General features: G+C 39.9%; 1 protein-coding gene across 2 annotated transcripts in view; it reads left to right on the plus strand.

Moving 5' to 3' along the window:
- Positions 1–18,304, plus strand: part of SARNP (SAP domain containing ribonucleoprotein) — a 70,923-nt gene extending 52,619 nt beyond the window's left edge. For both annotated transcript variants that reach the window (XM_060763907.2, XM_060763908.2), the window contains 2 exons: positions 14,280–14,369; positions 16,495–18,304. In XM_060763907.2, the coding sequence (XP_060619890.2) occupies positions 14,280–14,369; positions 16,495–16,536 (132 nt within the window). In that variant the 3' untranslated portion in view covers positions 16,537–18,304. The remainder of the gene's footprint in view (positions 1–14,279; positions 14,370–16,494) is intronic.
- The last annotated feature ends 264 nt before the right edge of the window (positions 18,305–18,568 follow it).

The raw sequence follows: 18,568 nt of genomic DNA on the forward strand, positions 1-18,568 counted from the left end.
TGGCAATTAGGGATAAAGAACAATAAAAGACAAGTGATTCTATTCCAACTCCATTAGCAACAAAGTAAATTCTGTTAGTTCTGCCAACTTTAAACTTCTGAAAATCTATGTGGTGTATCCATGTAAGGAATATATAATTTTGTACTATATGTGAATTAGTGTCACAGTATGGTAGGAAAATCCTGTAATTGTTTACCACCTGTTCTGGTGAAAATACAGGAGCAAGCTTTGTAAGTGGTGTCTCTCTGTATAAATCCCCTTTTGTAGAGGCTCAACTGGACCCCCATCTCTGTTGTCTATTTGCCAGCAGGCAAAGATATTTTTTTATTTAAACATCTGATAGTCAAATGTGGACAGTCGTTCTTAGGGTAGATAGGTACTTTAATCATATATTTAAATTATGGTGGACTTTTAAAAATTAATGGTGTTGCCTTGTTTAATTTTTTTTAATTCATCAAGGAATTTGTTTTGTTTTATTCTGGTTTTGGTTCTTTTGGCTCTGTCTTCTTTTAGCCTTGTTGTAAACTGCCGTGGGCCCCATATTGGGAGATCATTGGAGTAGAAATAATTTAAAGAAATAAATTCTCTTTTTAGCATACTGTGATGTGAACCTATCAGCCATCTGCGTACAGACAAAAGCATAACCTTATTTAAGACAACTACACATTCATAACTTTATTTCTAAATGATACTTTGGAAGATTTGAAAAGATCTTGTTCCAGTGTCAACATATCAGGGTCCAACTGCATAGAATTCTTAGTGTAACATGACTTATTAGGGAATGGGAAGAACTGCTCAGTGTTTGACTTTCTCCTGGGCTTTGAGATTAAAGGACTGTGTTGATTTGACTGACTAGTCCTGAAAGGAGGAAATCAATCACGTTTTCTTTGGGCTTTTGTAAAGAGCAGGGCAGGAAGGTAGGCAGTATTGAAGCCTATAAAACCAACAGCTTTTTGATTGTGCCTGTCCCATTGATCACAGTGTACGTGCCGTGTATAGCTAAACCTCTTTTATGGTTTGCAAACCATCATTTTAGAGACATGAAGGGAAAGTCACTTCCTTCAAAAGATGCTTATACTGAAACTGTTCACTTTCTGGCTCCTATTAAATATTTGTTGCTGGATGTTATCCATGTTGCCAGTGCTCACAAACACAGAATAGCATCCACTAGGGAAAAGAACAAGGAAGTATAAATATGTTGGGATGAATTTCAAAAAGGTGTGTGACAGCTGTGTATCCCAAGATTAGAGTATTTTGAAGAACAAAACTATCAGTTGCTGTCATTCACCCTCTGGGTATGAAATTGGAAGCCAGCTACTCATGAGTGTTTTATAACCTTTACCTTTTGGAGGTCAAGGCCATGTCATCATTAATCTACCATCGCCTGAAAGCCTGCAGGCTCTGCTTTTCATCCTGCCATCCGTCATGCTGTGGTGGAGATACAGGGGTGGTGGCCAGAAGGGTTCATTTTTCTATATCTCCTCCTATTGGCTTGTAAAACACAATTCATGATAATGTCATGTTGTTGTAAATTTTTAAAGGGACACCTGAAGAAATGAAGAGGTTGACAACCAAAAAAGGATGCATTGTCCTCCATTTCCAGCTATCATACATTTGCAGGGTAGTTGATGTGCTTGAGCTTGCTTTCATGGTTATGGCTTGATGACAAACTGACAACAAAACATAATTTGTTCCTCTGTATGTGTTACAGACATTAAGCTAAAAATTAACATATTCCAGGACCTTAGGCACTTGGAAGATTAAAATACTGGGGAAATCAAGGGGAAATCACTGCATTACTGTATTTCAGTGCTTTTGTTCTCAGGAGATCAATCTATAGAATCTTAGGGTTGTGTCGTCTTCATACTCTAATATATGCAGCTTACTAACTGCACAAACCATCTTAGAGGACTTTCTCTTGGGATACTGTGTTTGAGACACATACTTTTTTATTCACCTGTCATTTCAAAAACATATTATTTCTATACTGGAAACAGAGCAGCTACCTTATGTCAAAATACCTTAGAGTATTGCACTTTCAAAATACCTTAGAGTATTGCACTTTCAAAATTGCACTTTCCAAAGGAGCAAACTGAATAGTTTAACAGAAAGAGATTTTGGAACTCTGTTGTTATAGCATGCCGTATCAGCCATAAAGGGAGCTCTGCAGTTCTTAAAAAGAGCACACAAAAATATATTGAATGCATATTTCTCAGTTTACATTAGTCAAGCCATAATGTTGAATAGGTGTCATAAAGGAAGCAGTGGAGATTGATTACTTTGTGTTTGTAGTCTACCTTCATCTGAGCTCTGAATTCTACCACGCCTATAAATTTCAGATTGACCTCCAAGGACATTTTGATCTGACATGTACAGTAGATCATTTTGATATAACCTAAATGCTTTTATTCAGGCCTTATTTTTGAGGCTTAGTTCTGTCTTGTAAACATTGTTTTCAGCTATCGAAACAGCTAGAATAGTAACGTACAATTACATTTTTAGTGTGTCATAAATGACTAGCATAGGAATACATCAAAGGACAGCTAGTGATATTTGTGGGTTTATCATTTGACTTCTTGGCCTGAAATAGGTGAGCGTATAATGTTATGAGATATTGGGTACAGATTTGACTTTATTGTGGTACATAATAGAATCTAATTTCCATGCAGTTTCTAGAAAAATACTTGACCCTTGTCATGTGTCTAATCAAACGTGTGTAAAAAAATTGCCAAAGACAAAAAAAAAATCACTTCACTGTTTTGTACTACAGCAAAAAGACAAGAAGCATAGGGTTTCCTTTTGTCATGTTTCCCAGTGACTAATCCTAATTCTAACGCAGCCATCCTCTTCATCATTAGATTTTTAAGCCTTCTGTACTTGTTAGGTTAATCTGTTGCAGATAATCTCTGCTACGTATAATATTTTTTTTCTGAAATAAAAGGATATAGTGCAATATTAGTTTTATCTTCATGTGTAATTTTTCCTCACATGGGCATGTGTGTAAACACTAAAGAATCACAAAAACAATTTTGCTTATAACAATTGAAGAAAGCAGTGAGGGGTGCAAACCTCTGTGTGTGTATGTCTTCAAATAGCTGTCAGCTATGACCTCAAGAATTGTATTAGATTTTCATCACCAAGTAATACTCAGAGGTGGTTTTGCCATTTCCTTCTCTTAAAATATAAATGTATCATACAGCACCTTATATTAGTTGATGGTTTCCTACCCAAGTATTAAGCAGAACTGACCTTGTTTTAAGCTTCCAAGATTAGATGGAATCTGATGCCTTTAGAGTAGTTAGGCCCCTGTAGAAAACTTACCCCCGTTATATAATATTGATGTAAAATACTTTTAGAAAAGCAGAAATTGTCACTCTCTGATTCATATATTTAGTACTGAGTGTCATTCTGGGCAGGAACATATTTTCACATTTTATTGTTCCTTTTTGTGTTATTTTATAATGCAAAACAATTGACTTCATTTAATCCTCATCAAAGATCTTCTTCAAACTAAACATACTGAGCTCTTTAAGCCACTCCTCATAGGTTGCCTTCCTCTGGACATGTTTCGGCTTCTCAATGTCCCTCTTAAATTGTAGTGCCCAAAATTGGACACAGTGTTCCAGGTGTTGTTGTTGTTCATTCGTTTAGTCGTTTCCGACTCTTAGTGACCTCATGGACCAGCCCACGCCAGAGCTCCCTGTCAGTCGTCACCACCTCATGGACCAGCCCATGGCAGAGCTCCTTGTCAGCCGTTGCCACCCCCAGCTCCTTTAAGGTCAATCCAGTCACTTCAAGGATGCCATCCATCTTGCCCTTGGTCGTTGAGACCTGACCAAAGACACTATTGATGCAGCCCAAAATCTCACTGGATTTTTTTAGCTGCTGTATCACATTATTGACTCATGTTCAACTTGTGATCTACTAAGACTCCAAGGAGGAGAGCAATGACCAATCTTGATAAATGAGGAATGCCCAACTGTTGACTGGAGGGAAGGATATTAGAGGCAAAGATGAAGTACTTTGGCCACATAATGAGAAGACAGTAAAGCTTGGTGATGCTGGAGAAAATGGAAGGAAAAAAGAAGAGGGGCCAATCAAGGGCAAGATGGATGTATGTTATCCTTGAAGTGACTGGTTTGTCCTTGAAGGAGCTGGTGGTGGCAACGGCTGACAAGGAGCTCTGCCATGGGCTGGTCCATGAGGTTACGAAGAGTCGGAAGTGACTGAACGAATAAACAACAACAAAGATACCAAGATCTTTTTCATATGTACTGTGTCAATATGCAAATAAAGCTTTGCAAGATAGCATCTGTGGAACACACTCCCTAACAAAATCAGGCCACCCCCCTCTCTCCTGTCCTTCAGGAAGAAATTGAAATCATGGCTGTGGGACCAAGCTTTTGAGCAGCAATTGCAGCAATAACAATTATAAAGGAATCATGTGATTGACAATGGATGGATTTTGAATTATGACTCTGAACTTGGACTTGATTTTGTCTCTTTTAAATGGTCTTTTCAATTTTTGTTGTTTTAATTAACGTTTAACTGTGTTTTTATTGTTGTTGTTGGCATCTAATGGTGGCCGGTTGTAAGCCACCCTGAGTCCCCTCCGGAGCTGAGAAGGATGGGATATAAATGTTTCAAATGATGATGATGATACCTTGTAGCACCTTAGAAAAGTTGTTAGCATAAGCTATCCTAAGTCTACTTCCTCAAGGTTCATACTGTACTGTAGCATCTGAGGAATTAAAATTAGGGCAGCACTATCCTGATTATACCTATCCTGGGGCTGATTTGGAGTGGCAAATGCCAGATCAGCTCTGGAATGATTTTGACAGGCAGCTCCCCAGCTGCTGTACAAGCAGGAGGAAGTGCTGGCTATCCAGTGGCCACACTTAATACCCCTTCTCCTTGTAATCTCACTGGCCAGCAGGCATGACATGACAACTGTCAGTCGCTTGTCACCTGGAATGACATTTTCTGGAGCACCAAAGTGATGCAGGAAAGAGGAAGTCAGGAATGGGGAATCAGCCCCTGTTTTCCCCATCCCTTCTCCAATCTCCTGATTATTCCAGCTAGCACCATTTTGGTGATGAGCCACCAACACTAACGTGTTGTGCCTATGAGCTGTGAAAATGACAAAAACAGATTTGGGGGGGGGGGGGGGCAGTAAGTGCCATTGTGTGTTCCTGGGCCTCCCGAGTCAGAGAATACAGGATGATTGTGTAAGGATGCATGAATACTGATATGAAAAGGAGTCTTATAGTATCTTAGAGATTAAATTTGGTAACGTAGTTTTGGAGGTCTCATGAATGAGCCAGTTAGGAATTGTGAGGCTAGTGCCTGATAAAGGGGTATGGCTTCTCAACTGGCCTCATTCATGCTGCCGGTCTCCCTGATACAATACGTGTGCCGTTGTACACATTACATTCTGCAAATTCTTTTTTTCTAATGCAAAACTTCAAAATCACAGTGTGCATTATATTAGATGCTGCATTATACTCAAGTACATACAGTAGCAAAAGGAAATTTGGATCATAAGGCAAGCATTGGAAAGTTGTGTGTGTGATAAAATACCTGCTGTTGTCTAATCCTGTGTCTGGTTGCATAGTTTTCACCTTTGATTTTTGAAAGGCAGTTCCACACAGACACAAAATGCAGATAGAACCAGCATGAAAAATGCCAGTTCAGACTTACATTATGGCTAAGCAAGGTTGCAGCCACCTCTGCAACAGGACACTAGCCCCACAGCCCAGCTGTGCTGAGGCCAGTTTGGCATGTTTGAGAATAGGGCGATTCCCTTCAACATCCCACTCCCTGATTTTCCCTCAAAACCAATGAAAATTGACATGTACCTAATCTCCTGCCTGTCTACCTCCTAGTCCCCCTCCCAGGTACCAGCAAGTCAGCTCCCTTCTGCTTCTCCAAAGCTGTCTTGCTGGTCACATGGAGAGGAAGTGGGCAGGAGATTAGGTACATCTTATTTTTCTTTTTTGGGGTGGGGGTGCTGATAGTACAGCCACATTAAGTGGCTTACCCAAGGTTAAATCATATCTTATTTTTTATAAAGTATGAAGTATCTATGAAATTCCTGGGGGTGCCAGGCTGTCAGATTGTTGTTGCTGCTGCTGTTTTTATTGTTACTGTTGCTATTCTGCCTGTTTTTCAAAACCAGGATGCAAACCCATTTCCAAATTAATTTGAAATAAAGCAAGAGAATTTAGGTGGATATTGTCCACTCAGAGTTTCTCTGCAAGAAGAAAATGTTAAAAGCTACAAGAAATGTATCTGTCACTTCACAGTAAAGGTCAGCTTCCACCCCCACCTCACATACACAAATGCCCATGTGCATATTCGAGCATGCCCCAGGGCTCTAGCAGAGCTTGATAAATGCTGAGATAGCAGTGTTTTGATAGAGGTAATTTTCCTCAGATGGGTTTCAGCACCCCATGAATCAAAACCTGTCAGTGAGGAGCTAAAGATGGAGTGAAGTTTATTGTAAGCGTGTTTGCATCTGACACTGGTGTGCTAGGGGGTCAAGTGAGTGAGATCATTAGAACAGTGTTGATTTAGTGGGATTGTTACACACTTTTCCTTAAGGCATTGGATGGGGGTGGGGTGATTATAGTGGGTTACTGCAAAAATAAATAAAACTCTGCGCTCACTGCAGACTCTCACGTGCCTTGTGATATCCATTCATTCATTTAAAGTTGATATTTATTGTCTTCATATTCCTTAACACCATGTAGATGCAGACTGTATATTTATCAACTGTTATACCTTTTAAGAAAAATGTTTACGTGGACCAGCAGCACAGCAGTATCTGCAAACTACGTGTTGTGATTTTGAGTACAATCTTTATCATATACTAACTATTCCATGCTGTTTAAGCTGTGAAAGTGCCGGGTGGGGAGTGAACATATTGATTGTTTCGTGTGCAAATCAGTCTTGGTAGAAGGAATAAGTAATATTTGAGTTGTTGCTGCTGCTGTTGTGTCCCTTCAGGTCATTTCTGTGTATACCTGTTTGAGATTTATAGATAAGAAAGCTACTACATGTATCCGTTTTCCAGTTTCCGTTCTCAGAGCAAAAAGCTTTTGTTCAAATATAATGTCATATAATGTCATATAAAGCAACAGCCAGGAATGGCATCTTCAGTCTGTGCTTTTCCTTTCTGTTCATTGTATTTTACTTTTGCCTAGCTTTATCTTATTTTTATCATAGCTTCATTTTTATGAAATTTTAAAAGTATATCTTTACTTATGCAATTACTTTTTGTACAAGGAGAAAAATGCATGCACAAGTAAAACACTGAAGTAGCATTTGCACTCTAGCAGCAATAACAAAGAAATATGTTCCTGGTTCTGATCTTCTCATCTCATAGTACATTTTAAGCCACACAATAGTTTTTCTTAAAAGAGAGTTGATATGCTGTCACTTGTTGATAAAGAAGACTAGAATTCTGTCCATATATTAATCCTGTTTTTAAGGATAGACTCCCAGTCACAAAGTAACGCTACTGATTGCCCTGTGTCAGATTGCCCATAATGTCCACTAAAGTTGAATCATGTTCCGAATTCATATCTGCTTTGTGCCATATCATAAGGATAATTAGAATCAGCATTTTCCGCTGGAATAGCTGGACCAAATATTCACTATTTCAACTAGTCAGCATCATGTAGTGTAAATTCCACAACTGGCGCATTCTTCTAGACCAAAATCATTGGTGAGGTTGAGTCCAGAGATATTCAGGATCTATATTGTAGCCTATAAACTCTTATTTCATCATCATTTTGGGCATTCTGTCTGCTGAGATATCTCGCCAGCCAAACTAATGTATGTAAAAAGAACTTCAGTGGCACTGCTGTAGATCATATAAGACAATTTAATATACAATTCTTATTCTTATTATTTCATCACCATCTATAATGGCCTGCTGTAGGTATCAGTAAAAAAAAAGCTTACAAGGTGTATCGAAGTAGAAAATCTAAGTATGACATGTATCTTGTGACAAAAGAATCTGCAAAACTGGTAACATTAGCAGTAAATATTATGAAGTGTTATACTTCCACAAAAAGGATATCTGTGGTCTGTTAAAGTAACAACTGATGCCGTTGTGAGAACTCCCCAAGAAACCACTGCATTTTTAATTAAACATTTCAATTACTCGTGTTGCCACAACACACGAAGATGTCATAATTAATAAAGCTGAGCCTGGTTGCTATGGTGTTATTTATGTAAGGGATTGACATAATGAAAGCAGTCCTGCCACTCGCTGAGGAGGTGTCAAGCATGATGTTTGTGACAAAAGTTGCCTGCTGAACCAGTGATGTCATTGGGCTTACTTTGGAAGTTAATTGATATTTTATGTTGCATTTGTTTTAAAAAGCAGAGCCGCTTGTCACTGTTTAACTGATTAATGTCAATCAAACCTAAAAAGTATTTTTTAAATTATTTGCATAGATGAAATGTAGAGAGCAAGGGCTGGCGGATATACTCTTATGACTATATATCAAAAGAGTATATCAGCCAGACTTCTTTTTTCTTACCATGTATAGTGGGCCTTGGTATCCACTGGGATTTAATTCCAGGACTGTCCCCTCTCCCATGGGTGTCAGAATCCATGGATGCTCAAGTCAAATTCTTACAATGGCATAGAAAATAGAAAAATCAATGTTTGCTTTTAGGATTATTATTTTTTATTATTCTCAAGGGTATTTGCTGGTTGTGACAAGCCATATACTCAAATAGACATACATAGGGACCAGCAAGCGGAGTGAAAGTATTGATTCATTGCTCACTTCCATTATCCCATTGACTCCAGCATTCTCCATATGAGGGTATTATTATTTTAACAACTGTCATGGTCAGAAGTGCAAGTCCATCAAACATGGAGTGCGGGCAAGTAGTGAATGCATTGTATGAAGAGTTGAGAAGAATGATAGATAGAAAGAAAGAGCAATCACCTGGAGCTGAAAATAGCATAAGAGAGGTTCCCTGGCAAATGGATGTAGAAAGCCATTTAAAGACTAACCATGACTTTGATTATTACTGGATACCAAGGCCACCAACATGGTTAAGGATTAAATGAGTAAGAAGCCTCAGTCTTTTTGGGATATTCACAGCATCAGTCTCTTGATCTTTTTCTTCGTGGATTCTATGAATGCACACATGTGAAGTGTCTACGCCTTTGCAGACCTCAACGGAAAACTTCCCAAGTTTAAAACTGCAAGTTTTGGTGGTAACCCCACCCAGTCCCCTTGCAGGGTGTAGTGAATCCACTACCTAGTTAGGCTGAGAGAAGCCTAGGAAGAAGTAAGCCCAAGAGGTTCGGCAGCCATCTTGGAAAGGGTGTCAGGGGAATCCATTCTGGTTACTCATTTTCCTGGAGGGGAGTGTTTAGAATGAGCAGTTTTGGTGGGAAATGAGGGAAGTTTGCAATTGGCTGAGAGAGAGAGTGGGTGGAGCCTAACTTGGAAAAAGCAAAAAATGGTCTTTAAGGGAAGTTATTAATACCCTGTCAAAGAGATTGGCTCTGGGTGTTGAACAGATAGGTTCTGTTGTTTTAGAGAGTCAGGTAGACTCTGGTTTTAGTGCAGTATTTACGTTAGTGCAGTATTCAAAGGGCTATTAGAGAAAGAATAGCTGGAATACTGAAGTGGGACAGATCCTAGAGAGAGGACTGTCCGTAGTCAAAGAAGCCTAGTCAGTGCAAAGCCTGCTAGATTCATGTGGAGGAAGAGTGAAGTGTTTAAGTGTAACTAAGAAGTGTTTTAAGAATTCTATTGTTTATGTAACCACACGCATTTAAGACAACTGCTTCGCTATGTCGACAACGTGGTTTAAACACTGCTCGCAGCATTCAAAAAAGATTCCTGATTCTTGCAAGCACTCAAAGTTCCTTCTTTCTCTCGGCAAAGCCCACATTACTTCTTCCTGCCATCATTGCCAATCGCTGACGGCTCAAGCCAGGAAGAATAGGGCTGCTCGCCTTAAGTATCTTCTTTACGAACAAACTTTGGCTCCTTCGACTTGGGCGGGGCCTTCGTCCTCTGAGCCCTCAGCAGCAGCGAAGCCACCAGAGAAGCCTCAGTTGACGACTTCAGGAGCATCAAAAGCCTCAAGGCAGGCGAGGCAATTGAAGCAGTTGTGCAGTCTGATGATGGAGACGGTGCAGCCTCAACAGTCTTCAACCTCGAGTTAGGTAGCGTTGGCTCGCTCCACTCTGTCCACAAGGTCGACTGTGGCTATGCCACCATCTTCTACATTGATGCGGATTGCCTTTATAAGGGCGCATGAGGAATCTCGGCAAGCAAAAATGGCGTCTACCTCACCTCCTGTTCCTCCGATTCTGAGAAAGTCCCTCTCAGTACTGACTGCAGCCCAACCACTGGCGAAGAAAAAGGCTCTTCCCTGGATGTCTTCTTCAACTTCTTCAAAGAAAACTACGACAGCCTCCACTGCCACCTCGTCTGGCCGTTCTTCTCCTGTCCTTCTGGCTCAACCATTACGGCTGTTGCAACCTTCCCCAGTAGAGGACCCTTCCGATGGTGTTCTTCGGGAGCTTCCGGAGTCTCCAGTGCACTCAGTCGATACCGTAGTGCAGGTCGCCCAACAGCCTCCACCTGCTCAGTCTTGGGTTCGACAAGAGCTTTTTCCACCTACTTTGACGCCAGTAAAAGGAAGGCAGACTGCCCGATTGGCTCGGGCAGCCCAGGCCTCAGCATCAAAACAGCCGCTGCCACCATCTTCTCGTTGTCCGCCTCCGTCAATGCCGTCCTCCTCTTCACCTCTTCAATCTGAGGATGAAGATCAGGACAAAGATGTTCCAAAGTCAGTTCACTCCGGTTTGGTCGTATTTCTTGGACTCAACCGTTCCCCGCCCCACAATGCCTACGAGTTCGACCCTCTCTCACTGACTGATAACGTCAGGGCGTTTGCAGACCAGATGGTTCGCATGGCGGATATCCTGGGAGTTGAAGTCAAACAGGCCTTGAAGGCGGTTACCGATCCGGTGTTCAAGAGGGTCCAGTCAAAAGCTCTGCCTGCCCCTATCCTGCCTTTTCTCCCTTATTTGCTCGACGTGATTCAGGTGTCTTGACACTGTCATTGATACCCCCGATCTCTAAAAGAATTGAGGCTTGGAATTGTACGGATGAGGAGGACCTGGAATAGGTGAAACACCATCCTGATCCTAATTCTGTCGTCATTAAGGTAGCTCAGACTTACTCCTCCCCTCAAGACGTTGCAAACTCTGCCTGTCATCCCGCCGTTTGGAGACCGCCTGGTGCACTTAATCAATGCGTGGTGACTTATCACTTCAGATGCATGGGTGCTCAAGGTTGTCAAAGATGGCTATGCATTAGAATTCAAAGAACTCCCACCGACTGGATTCCTCGTCAGTACCAAGCCTTCCCCACCTATCTTAAAAGGGGTCGATGCCTTGCTTTTAAAGGGGGCAATTCATCCTTCCCCGTCACGCTTGGACAGGCAAGCATTATTCTCCAGATACATTACCGTGCCGAAGCCAATGCATCCCTCCAGCCTATCCTTAACCTCCAGTCCCTGAATTCCTACATCAAGTCCCAAAAGTTCAGAATGGTGACGCTGTTGTCCATCCTTCCTCTCCTTTGCCCTGGAGACTACTTTGCATCCGTCAACCTTCGAGATGCTTACTCCTGTCTCTTGCCAACAAGAATCTCTCCTTGTCATTGCTGAAGTCTTATCTTGCAGCAGTCTCATGGCACATTCAGCAGCTGGGTGGCGAGTCTTTGTTTCACAACCACCTGGTGAAGACCTTTTGGAAGGGATATACCAACCTCCATCCGCCAGTCCATCCACCGACACCAAGATGGAACCTCAATCTTGTCCTGTCTTGGTTAGCTGCTTCTTCCTTCGAGCCCTTGGCGACGATCAACCTTCGACTTCTCTCTTGGAAGGTTGGCTTCCTTGTTGCAATCACCTCAGCTCATTGGCCTTCCGAGCTTGCGGCTCTGCGGGTTGATGAACCTAACCTGCTGTTTCATTCCGACCGAGCGGTCTCTGCATGAACATTACCTTCTTGCCGAGGGTTGTCTCTTCCTTCTATGTCAATGAGGACATTGCCCTTCCAGCATTCTTCCAGAACCTTTCCACCCCATCGGAGAAAAGACTTCATCTTCTCAACGTCCATCGGGCTTTGCTCTTTTATTGGGACAGAACCTCCCAGTCTCGAAAGACTTCGAGGCTGTTTGTGGCCTATGCTCCGGATAAAGTAGGACTCCCCATCTCCTCCCAGCGCCTTTCCAACTGGATTGCCTTGGCGATCGAACTTTGCTACAAACTCGCTCACCGTCCGCCACCTCCATCGGTCCGTGCTCGGTCGATGAGAGCCATGGCAGCCTCTACTGCCTTTCTTAATGGTATACCGTTGGACTCTATCTGCAAGCAGCTATCTGGTCTAATCTATTGATCTTTGTTTCACATTATAGGTTGGACACTAGAACTAGGAAAGATACAGCCTTTGGCAGGTCTGTTCTCTCCTCCTGCCCCCTTTGATCTCCTTAAATTGTACTCATGTCAATGTATGGTTGCCTAATACGTTATCGCCTACACTGAAAGTTTGTTAACTCTCATAACATGCTGATAGCTGATATTTTTCTCTGTGAGAATGTTTATCGAGTTTAATACAAAAAGTCTCGGTTGTACCTCATCCTGGGTCTACTTTTAGCCCACAGGTGTCATTCTGCTTGTTTTGTGCAACATTTTCATGTGTACCCAATGTCCTTGTTGATGACATTGTGATTAGTATTCCTTCTGCTTTGTCCGTTGTTCCTGGCCCAGCTGTTTTGTTGCTGGCCTTCATCGTGACATATGTACTATCATGGTTATACTAGAAAATTTTGGCCCTCTTGGGCTTGTGTTTTATACTTATTCAGCTAGTGAGCTGTATATTTTTCTTATTGCCTTATAATAAATCATGTTTTGATCCTTATGAAGGTGTTGGTTTGCTTTTCCTGCTTCTGGGACCTTAGCTTGCTAGTCTCCACATGTGTGCATTAACAGAGCATGAAGAAAAATGATGGGTTACTCACCGGTAACCATGTTTCTTCGAGTGGTACTCTGTGAATTCACATAGCCTCCACTCTATTCAAACCTCCTCCTTTCTCACTGCCTTTGCGGCATAGGAACTGCGGAGCATGCGAGTGAGGCACCTTTTATGCCCTGCAAGGGGACTGGGCAGGGTTACCGCCAAAACTTGCAGTTTAAAACTTGGGAAGTTTTCCATTGGGGCCTGCACAGGCGCAGACACTCCACCATGTGTGAATTCACAGAGTACCACTAGAAGAAACATGGTTACAGGTGAGTAACCCACCATTCATCAGTCTCTCATTTTTTCACAAGGAAAAAGGTCCCCAGACATACTTTTGGGAATACCTCAGTAATGATAGTGAACTACTATAATTTATGTATTATTTATTTATTTATCCATTTCTACCCCGCCTTTCTCGATCCTGGAGGAGACTCAAGGCGGCTAACAAATCCGGCAAAAATGTAATGCCACATGGATAAACAATTAAACACATCTTGTCAAGATATAAAACGGTCTAAACTATAAGCCATTAAAATACATATCAATCAATGAAACAGATTAAAACCATCTAAAATGCTGAGTCGTGATCTCATATCCATAACCGTCTTCCAAAGTTCATGCTGAGTTGTCTTTGTATTGTATAGTTCCTAATGTTTGGAACATGTTCTCAAACAGTATTGTCATGTAGTAATGCAGATTCTATGTTTTCTGAACACTATTTGGGGTGGGGGGTGGGGAATATTGAGAAAGAGTTCGACAATTCTAAAGCAGAATGTTCGAAGTGTGGCTCTCCAGAAGATGCTGGGTTTCAATTCCCAGGTTTCCTCACATTAGCTATGCTTGCTAGGTCTTACAAAAATTGGTCCAACAATATCTGGACAGCTTCATTATGTGTACTCCTATTCTAGTGATACAGAAGAATGCTGGCCCAAAGATAATTGTTAGTCCCAAGTATCATAGACCCCTTGAACCCATGGACATTTCATAAATGTTGACATACCAAATTCTCATTGTTCCAGAGGGTCATCTAAATTAACAGTTGCATTTAATCCATTGTATAATTCCAAACATTAGCTACACCTTAATGTTAAATCTCTTTTCCAGCAAATTTTTCTGTGAGGATTGGGACAACCAAGGAAGATGCAACATCCAAAATGGCTTTCTTGTCCTCAAAGCCAATTAAATATTTTCTTCCATTTTATAGACCGAAGATGATGAGAAGCTAAAAAAGAGAAAGGAGAGGTTCGGCATTGTAACAAGTTCAGCTGGAACTGGAACCACAGAAGACACAGAGGTAAATCTGTCAAAAAAAGATGATAATGAGTTTGTTCAGTGGCATGAGTGGGAGTTGAGAATTGCTTTCTGTGATTAATTGGCATGTCAAACACTCCACAAGATGGCACTGTGTATGCTTTATCTTTTCCTGGGCCCCCATTTCCATGATCCCATTAAATCAGCATTGCCAATCCAACGTCTTCCACATATTTTGAACTACAATTCCCATTATCCCCAGCCAGTATAGCCAGTAATCAAAGTGTGGAAGCACTAGTACAAAACATCTAGAGAATAAGGTTGGAAGAAGCTGGACTGAATTGCCTTGGATGATTATATTGTGCTTCAGATAGCTCTTCAATAGATTGTGTCAGAAATTCTCTCCCTTTTTTTCTTTAATGTTACTATATCAGGTCATTCCAATGTATGTTTAAATTGTATTTTTCAAATAATAAATTTTAAGTTATAGTGGATACTTTAGATTTCTCCATCACTATCTTGCTAAGCCCATAAAGCTTTGCTTTAACCTTGTGACACTTATCTGTGATTTGTCTGACATCACCTAGTCAGCTACACAACTGAGCTGGACTTTGAATGTGGGTCAACAGATCTACATCCAGGTTTCTATCCCACTGCACAGTTTGTGTGATGATTTTTAAATCTGGGTTGTGTGTGAAACAAATAACAGCCTTGATATATGGAATATTGTCTTTTCCAGTACTGCTAAAAATTGTCTACTAATATCAATGAGAAAGATGAAAGAAAGAACACATACATGACTTTGAATGGCTGTGGTTTGAACGTTTAAAATTTGTACTACCTTTAAGATTTAATGTTTGCATTTTTGTATATTTTAAACTGCTTTTATGTCAAACCGCTTTGAGTCCCCTTTGGGGAGATAAAGTGGGGTATAAATAAATATTATAATAACAATAATAATAATATAACAATAATAATAATATCCGTTTTACTTTTTTCTATGATGCACATTTCATTTAGACACTACACATTTTGAATAAGTTTTCAATTGGACTTCATTTCATTTTCTGTACTGTGTTTTCCTGAGCATTTTCAAGGTTTTATCATGATTTTTTATTGCTTTTTTCATGTCTCAGTAAATTTGTGGCAAAAATCTATCTTCTTATTGTGGGGCTTCTGAATTTCTTCTTCTCATTTTTTTCTGCCTTAATTTTAATGAGATCCTTCTACTCAAGTATGGCAGTTCTTTTGTTTCTGTAAATCTGTATTCATGCTTATTGTGATTGGTATTAAGCCATAGTCTTCTGTGCAAGAGGTCTTCTTGCTGTGGGCTCATTTTGTGTGTGGAAGAGAGGCAATATTTGGGACTCTGAACTCTCCTTGGATGAATCCTGAGTATTATATACAGGAAGTTTATTTTCTTTGGCATCTTATATAGGGTTCAGATATGGTTTGGTGCCTTTTGTCTTTGCCAGATGCTGTGCAAGCATTGCTTCACAAAATAAAGTAGAATGATCCCCCTGTTCAGTTTGAGTGAAGGGGGTGGTTGAGCTCTGGTCTGAGGGATTCCATGCTTTTCCGTTAGGTCACTTAGAGAGTGTGCCCGAAACAAAAAGGTCTTTTTCTAGTATTGTGCATGCTAAACGGCACCTTTACCCTCGAGATTCTTGATTAGGACTTCTGCTACCCTCTAGGCTATTTGTGCAAGTAAAAATTAAGATTTATATGCCCCTGGTGTATTGACTTAGAGGCATATCTCAGAGACGCATGAGTATATTTAATTCATTTGACTGTGTCCCTCTCTCCTTTCTCATGAATAGAAGAGTGTTAACCCTTTGGCCTTTTACATTTCCCACCTCCCCATTGCTAGAAGGCTTTCCAGGCCTGTAAAGTGGTTATTGTTCCAAGCGTAGCGCTCTCTCGTAACCCAACAAGATGAAGCAACCAATGGGACACTGCATCTCATGCATTTATAGCTTAATTTCTAAGCCTGGTTAGGAGCCCTCTTAAAATTGTAATGCCCTGTGTGAAACCTGGTATGAAAAATACTTGCTTAATCAAACTCTTGTGACACTCTCCATACACTTTCTACCTTACTTCATGCAAAGAAAACATGCACATTCTCCTTGATTATTGACTTTTGTCTTTCTTTTAATTCATGTTTCCAGGCAAAGAAGAGAAAAAGAGCAGAACGTTTTGGCATCGTCTGAGGATCTTCCTCTTAGCCTTTACCTGCTTGGGTTGTATGTTTTACACATTCTTGTTCTTTGTTCCTAATGAAGAATATATTTTCTTCCTCACACAGATTTTGGCTTTACATTTTAAAGCTAGCTCTTCAATTGTGCTTTCCTTCGCTTTTGGACTTCAAACAGATTGTGAAGCCTAGAATGAAAGTTTCTATTGTGTATGTAAACAATTTGAATTTCCCAGCAAATTCTCTTATTAGCCACTTATTACATCACCAGTGTGATTCCCCTCTGTTTTGAGTTAAAACAGCTGCTCAAAATAAAAAGAGTAGGAATATGATTATTTCTGATACGTTGTTCAGTGCCTATTAAAGTTACATCTACATCAAGAACTGTCTGAATGCTCCTTAGGCATTTATTACTCCTAATATTTCATTTTCATGCTGCCATGCCTCGGAAATATTTCTCCATCCCTGATCAAAATTCATCTACCTTATACAGAAAGCCTGAAGTTCTTCTTTCCTTGGCTTCTGCTACATGTGTTAGGTTTCTTATGACGTCATGAGGCATACACCTATCGTGAAAGGGTACTGCAAAATATATTAATGTTTTTTAGCATTTGTGAAACAGTTAAACATTTCAAAGAACACTGTTGAGTTACAGTATGGTATTTATTCCCTTAGCAATAGTGTGGAATATCCCAAGGTTTTAAAAGCGCAACAGTCATGCATTTGGCAACCATTGACAAAGAGCCTCTTAAATACCCTATTGGTAATAATAATTTGAAACTTTCCCTTTGGTTTTTACATTATATTTTCAAAAATGCAGATAATTCCCCCTTACAGAGTAGTATCAAAAAGTTCTATATGATTGCTGTGAGATTTAATACTATAACATATATTATTCCTGCTCAAAGGCTTTAGTTTCTAGCTGAATTATCAAACTGTGCTGTTCTTTTTCTCCCTGAATGAACTAAATTTTGGAGAGCCCTCCTGCTTCTATTTGCAGTATTATGATTTACTAAAGGTAACAAGTTGGAGAACCAAGTTTTAAAAATAACTTATTCATGTTTTCCAAAGAAATGAATTGTGTTAATAGCCCATTGAGAAGATACATTCGCTCAAGCAATCCCATCTTTATTTAAAGTGATGCCCAGCTCTATTGCTTCATATGGCCCAAAGTACATTTCCCTGTTGCTACAGATCTCATTCATCTTTTACATAGAGAAAAATCATCAAGACTGTTTTCTGTATTCTATATGGGTATGCTTTCTTGTTGGTCATATATTTTATATGCTGTTTTTGGTAGGCATTTAAATGCTAGTCCACTTGAACTGCTTTGGATTTTTGATTTTTTAACATAATCCTTAAATGAAAGATCAGTGACTATCTTTCATTGTAGTCTACATGCAGTACCTTTCTTTTCTGTGCAGTACAGATTAAACAGTGCTTAGAAAAATCATTAGCGGCCTCTTAATTTTATCAAATATTCTTTAAAAACTGTGGTATTAGTTAATCTGTGATTTTACTTCTGATTCTTTATGCCATCTCTGAACGGCATTTACTACTTGATAGGATAGGTGCAAGGGTGATGCATCATTTCAGCACTGTGGTGTCTCATTATGTATATTTCAATTTTATTCTGATTTTATTTGACATGTTAAATTTGATAATTTGATTTTCTGTTCATCAACTTGGTCAGTTTGGGTACTTGCTTGAAATGTTTTTACAGGTTGTATTTTAAGCAGAATTACACTTCATTCTTTGGTTCATAATAAAACTACTTCAAGGCACTGCCTATAGTTTCCTTTTTAATACAACATGACAGGGTTATCATTTTGTGTTTACATTTATTGACATGTGAATTTACAGGAGGTTTTAGAGCTGCTGAAGATGTAATGATGACCATGTCTGGCTTGTTTTCAATGAAGAATGAGAAAAAAAATCTGATACTTAATTCTGACAATTCACATTAAATACCACAGTGTCAGATGAGGATAGGTTCTGTCAAGCATTCCAGTTGTTGAAGTTTATCCATCTGCATCAAATTAGAAGGG

Source organism: Anolis sagrei, chromosome 2 (assembly GCF_037176765.1).
Source record: "Anolis sagrei isolate rAnoSag1 chromosome 2, rAnoSag1.mat, whole genome shotgun sequence".
Lineage (NCBI taxonomy): Eukaryota > Metazoa > Chordata > Lepidosauria > Squamata > Dactyloidae > Anolis > Anolis sagrei.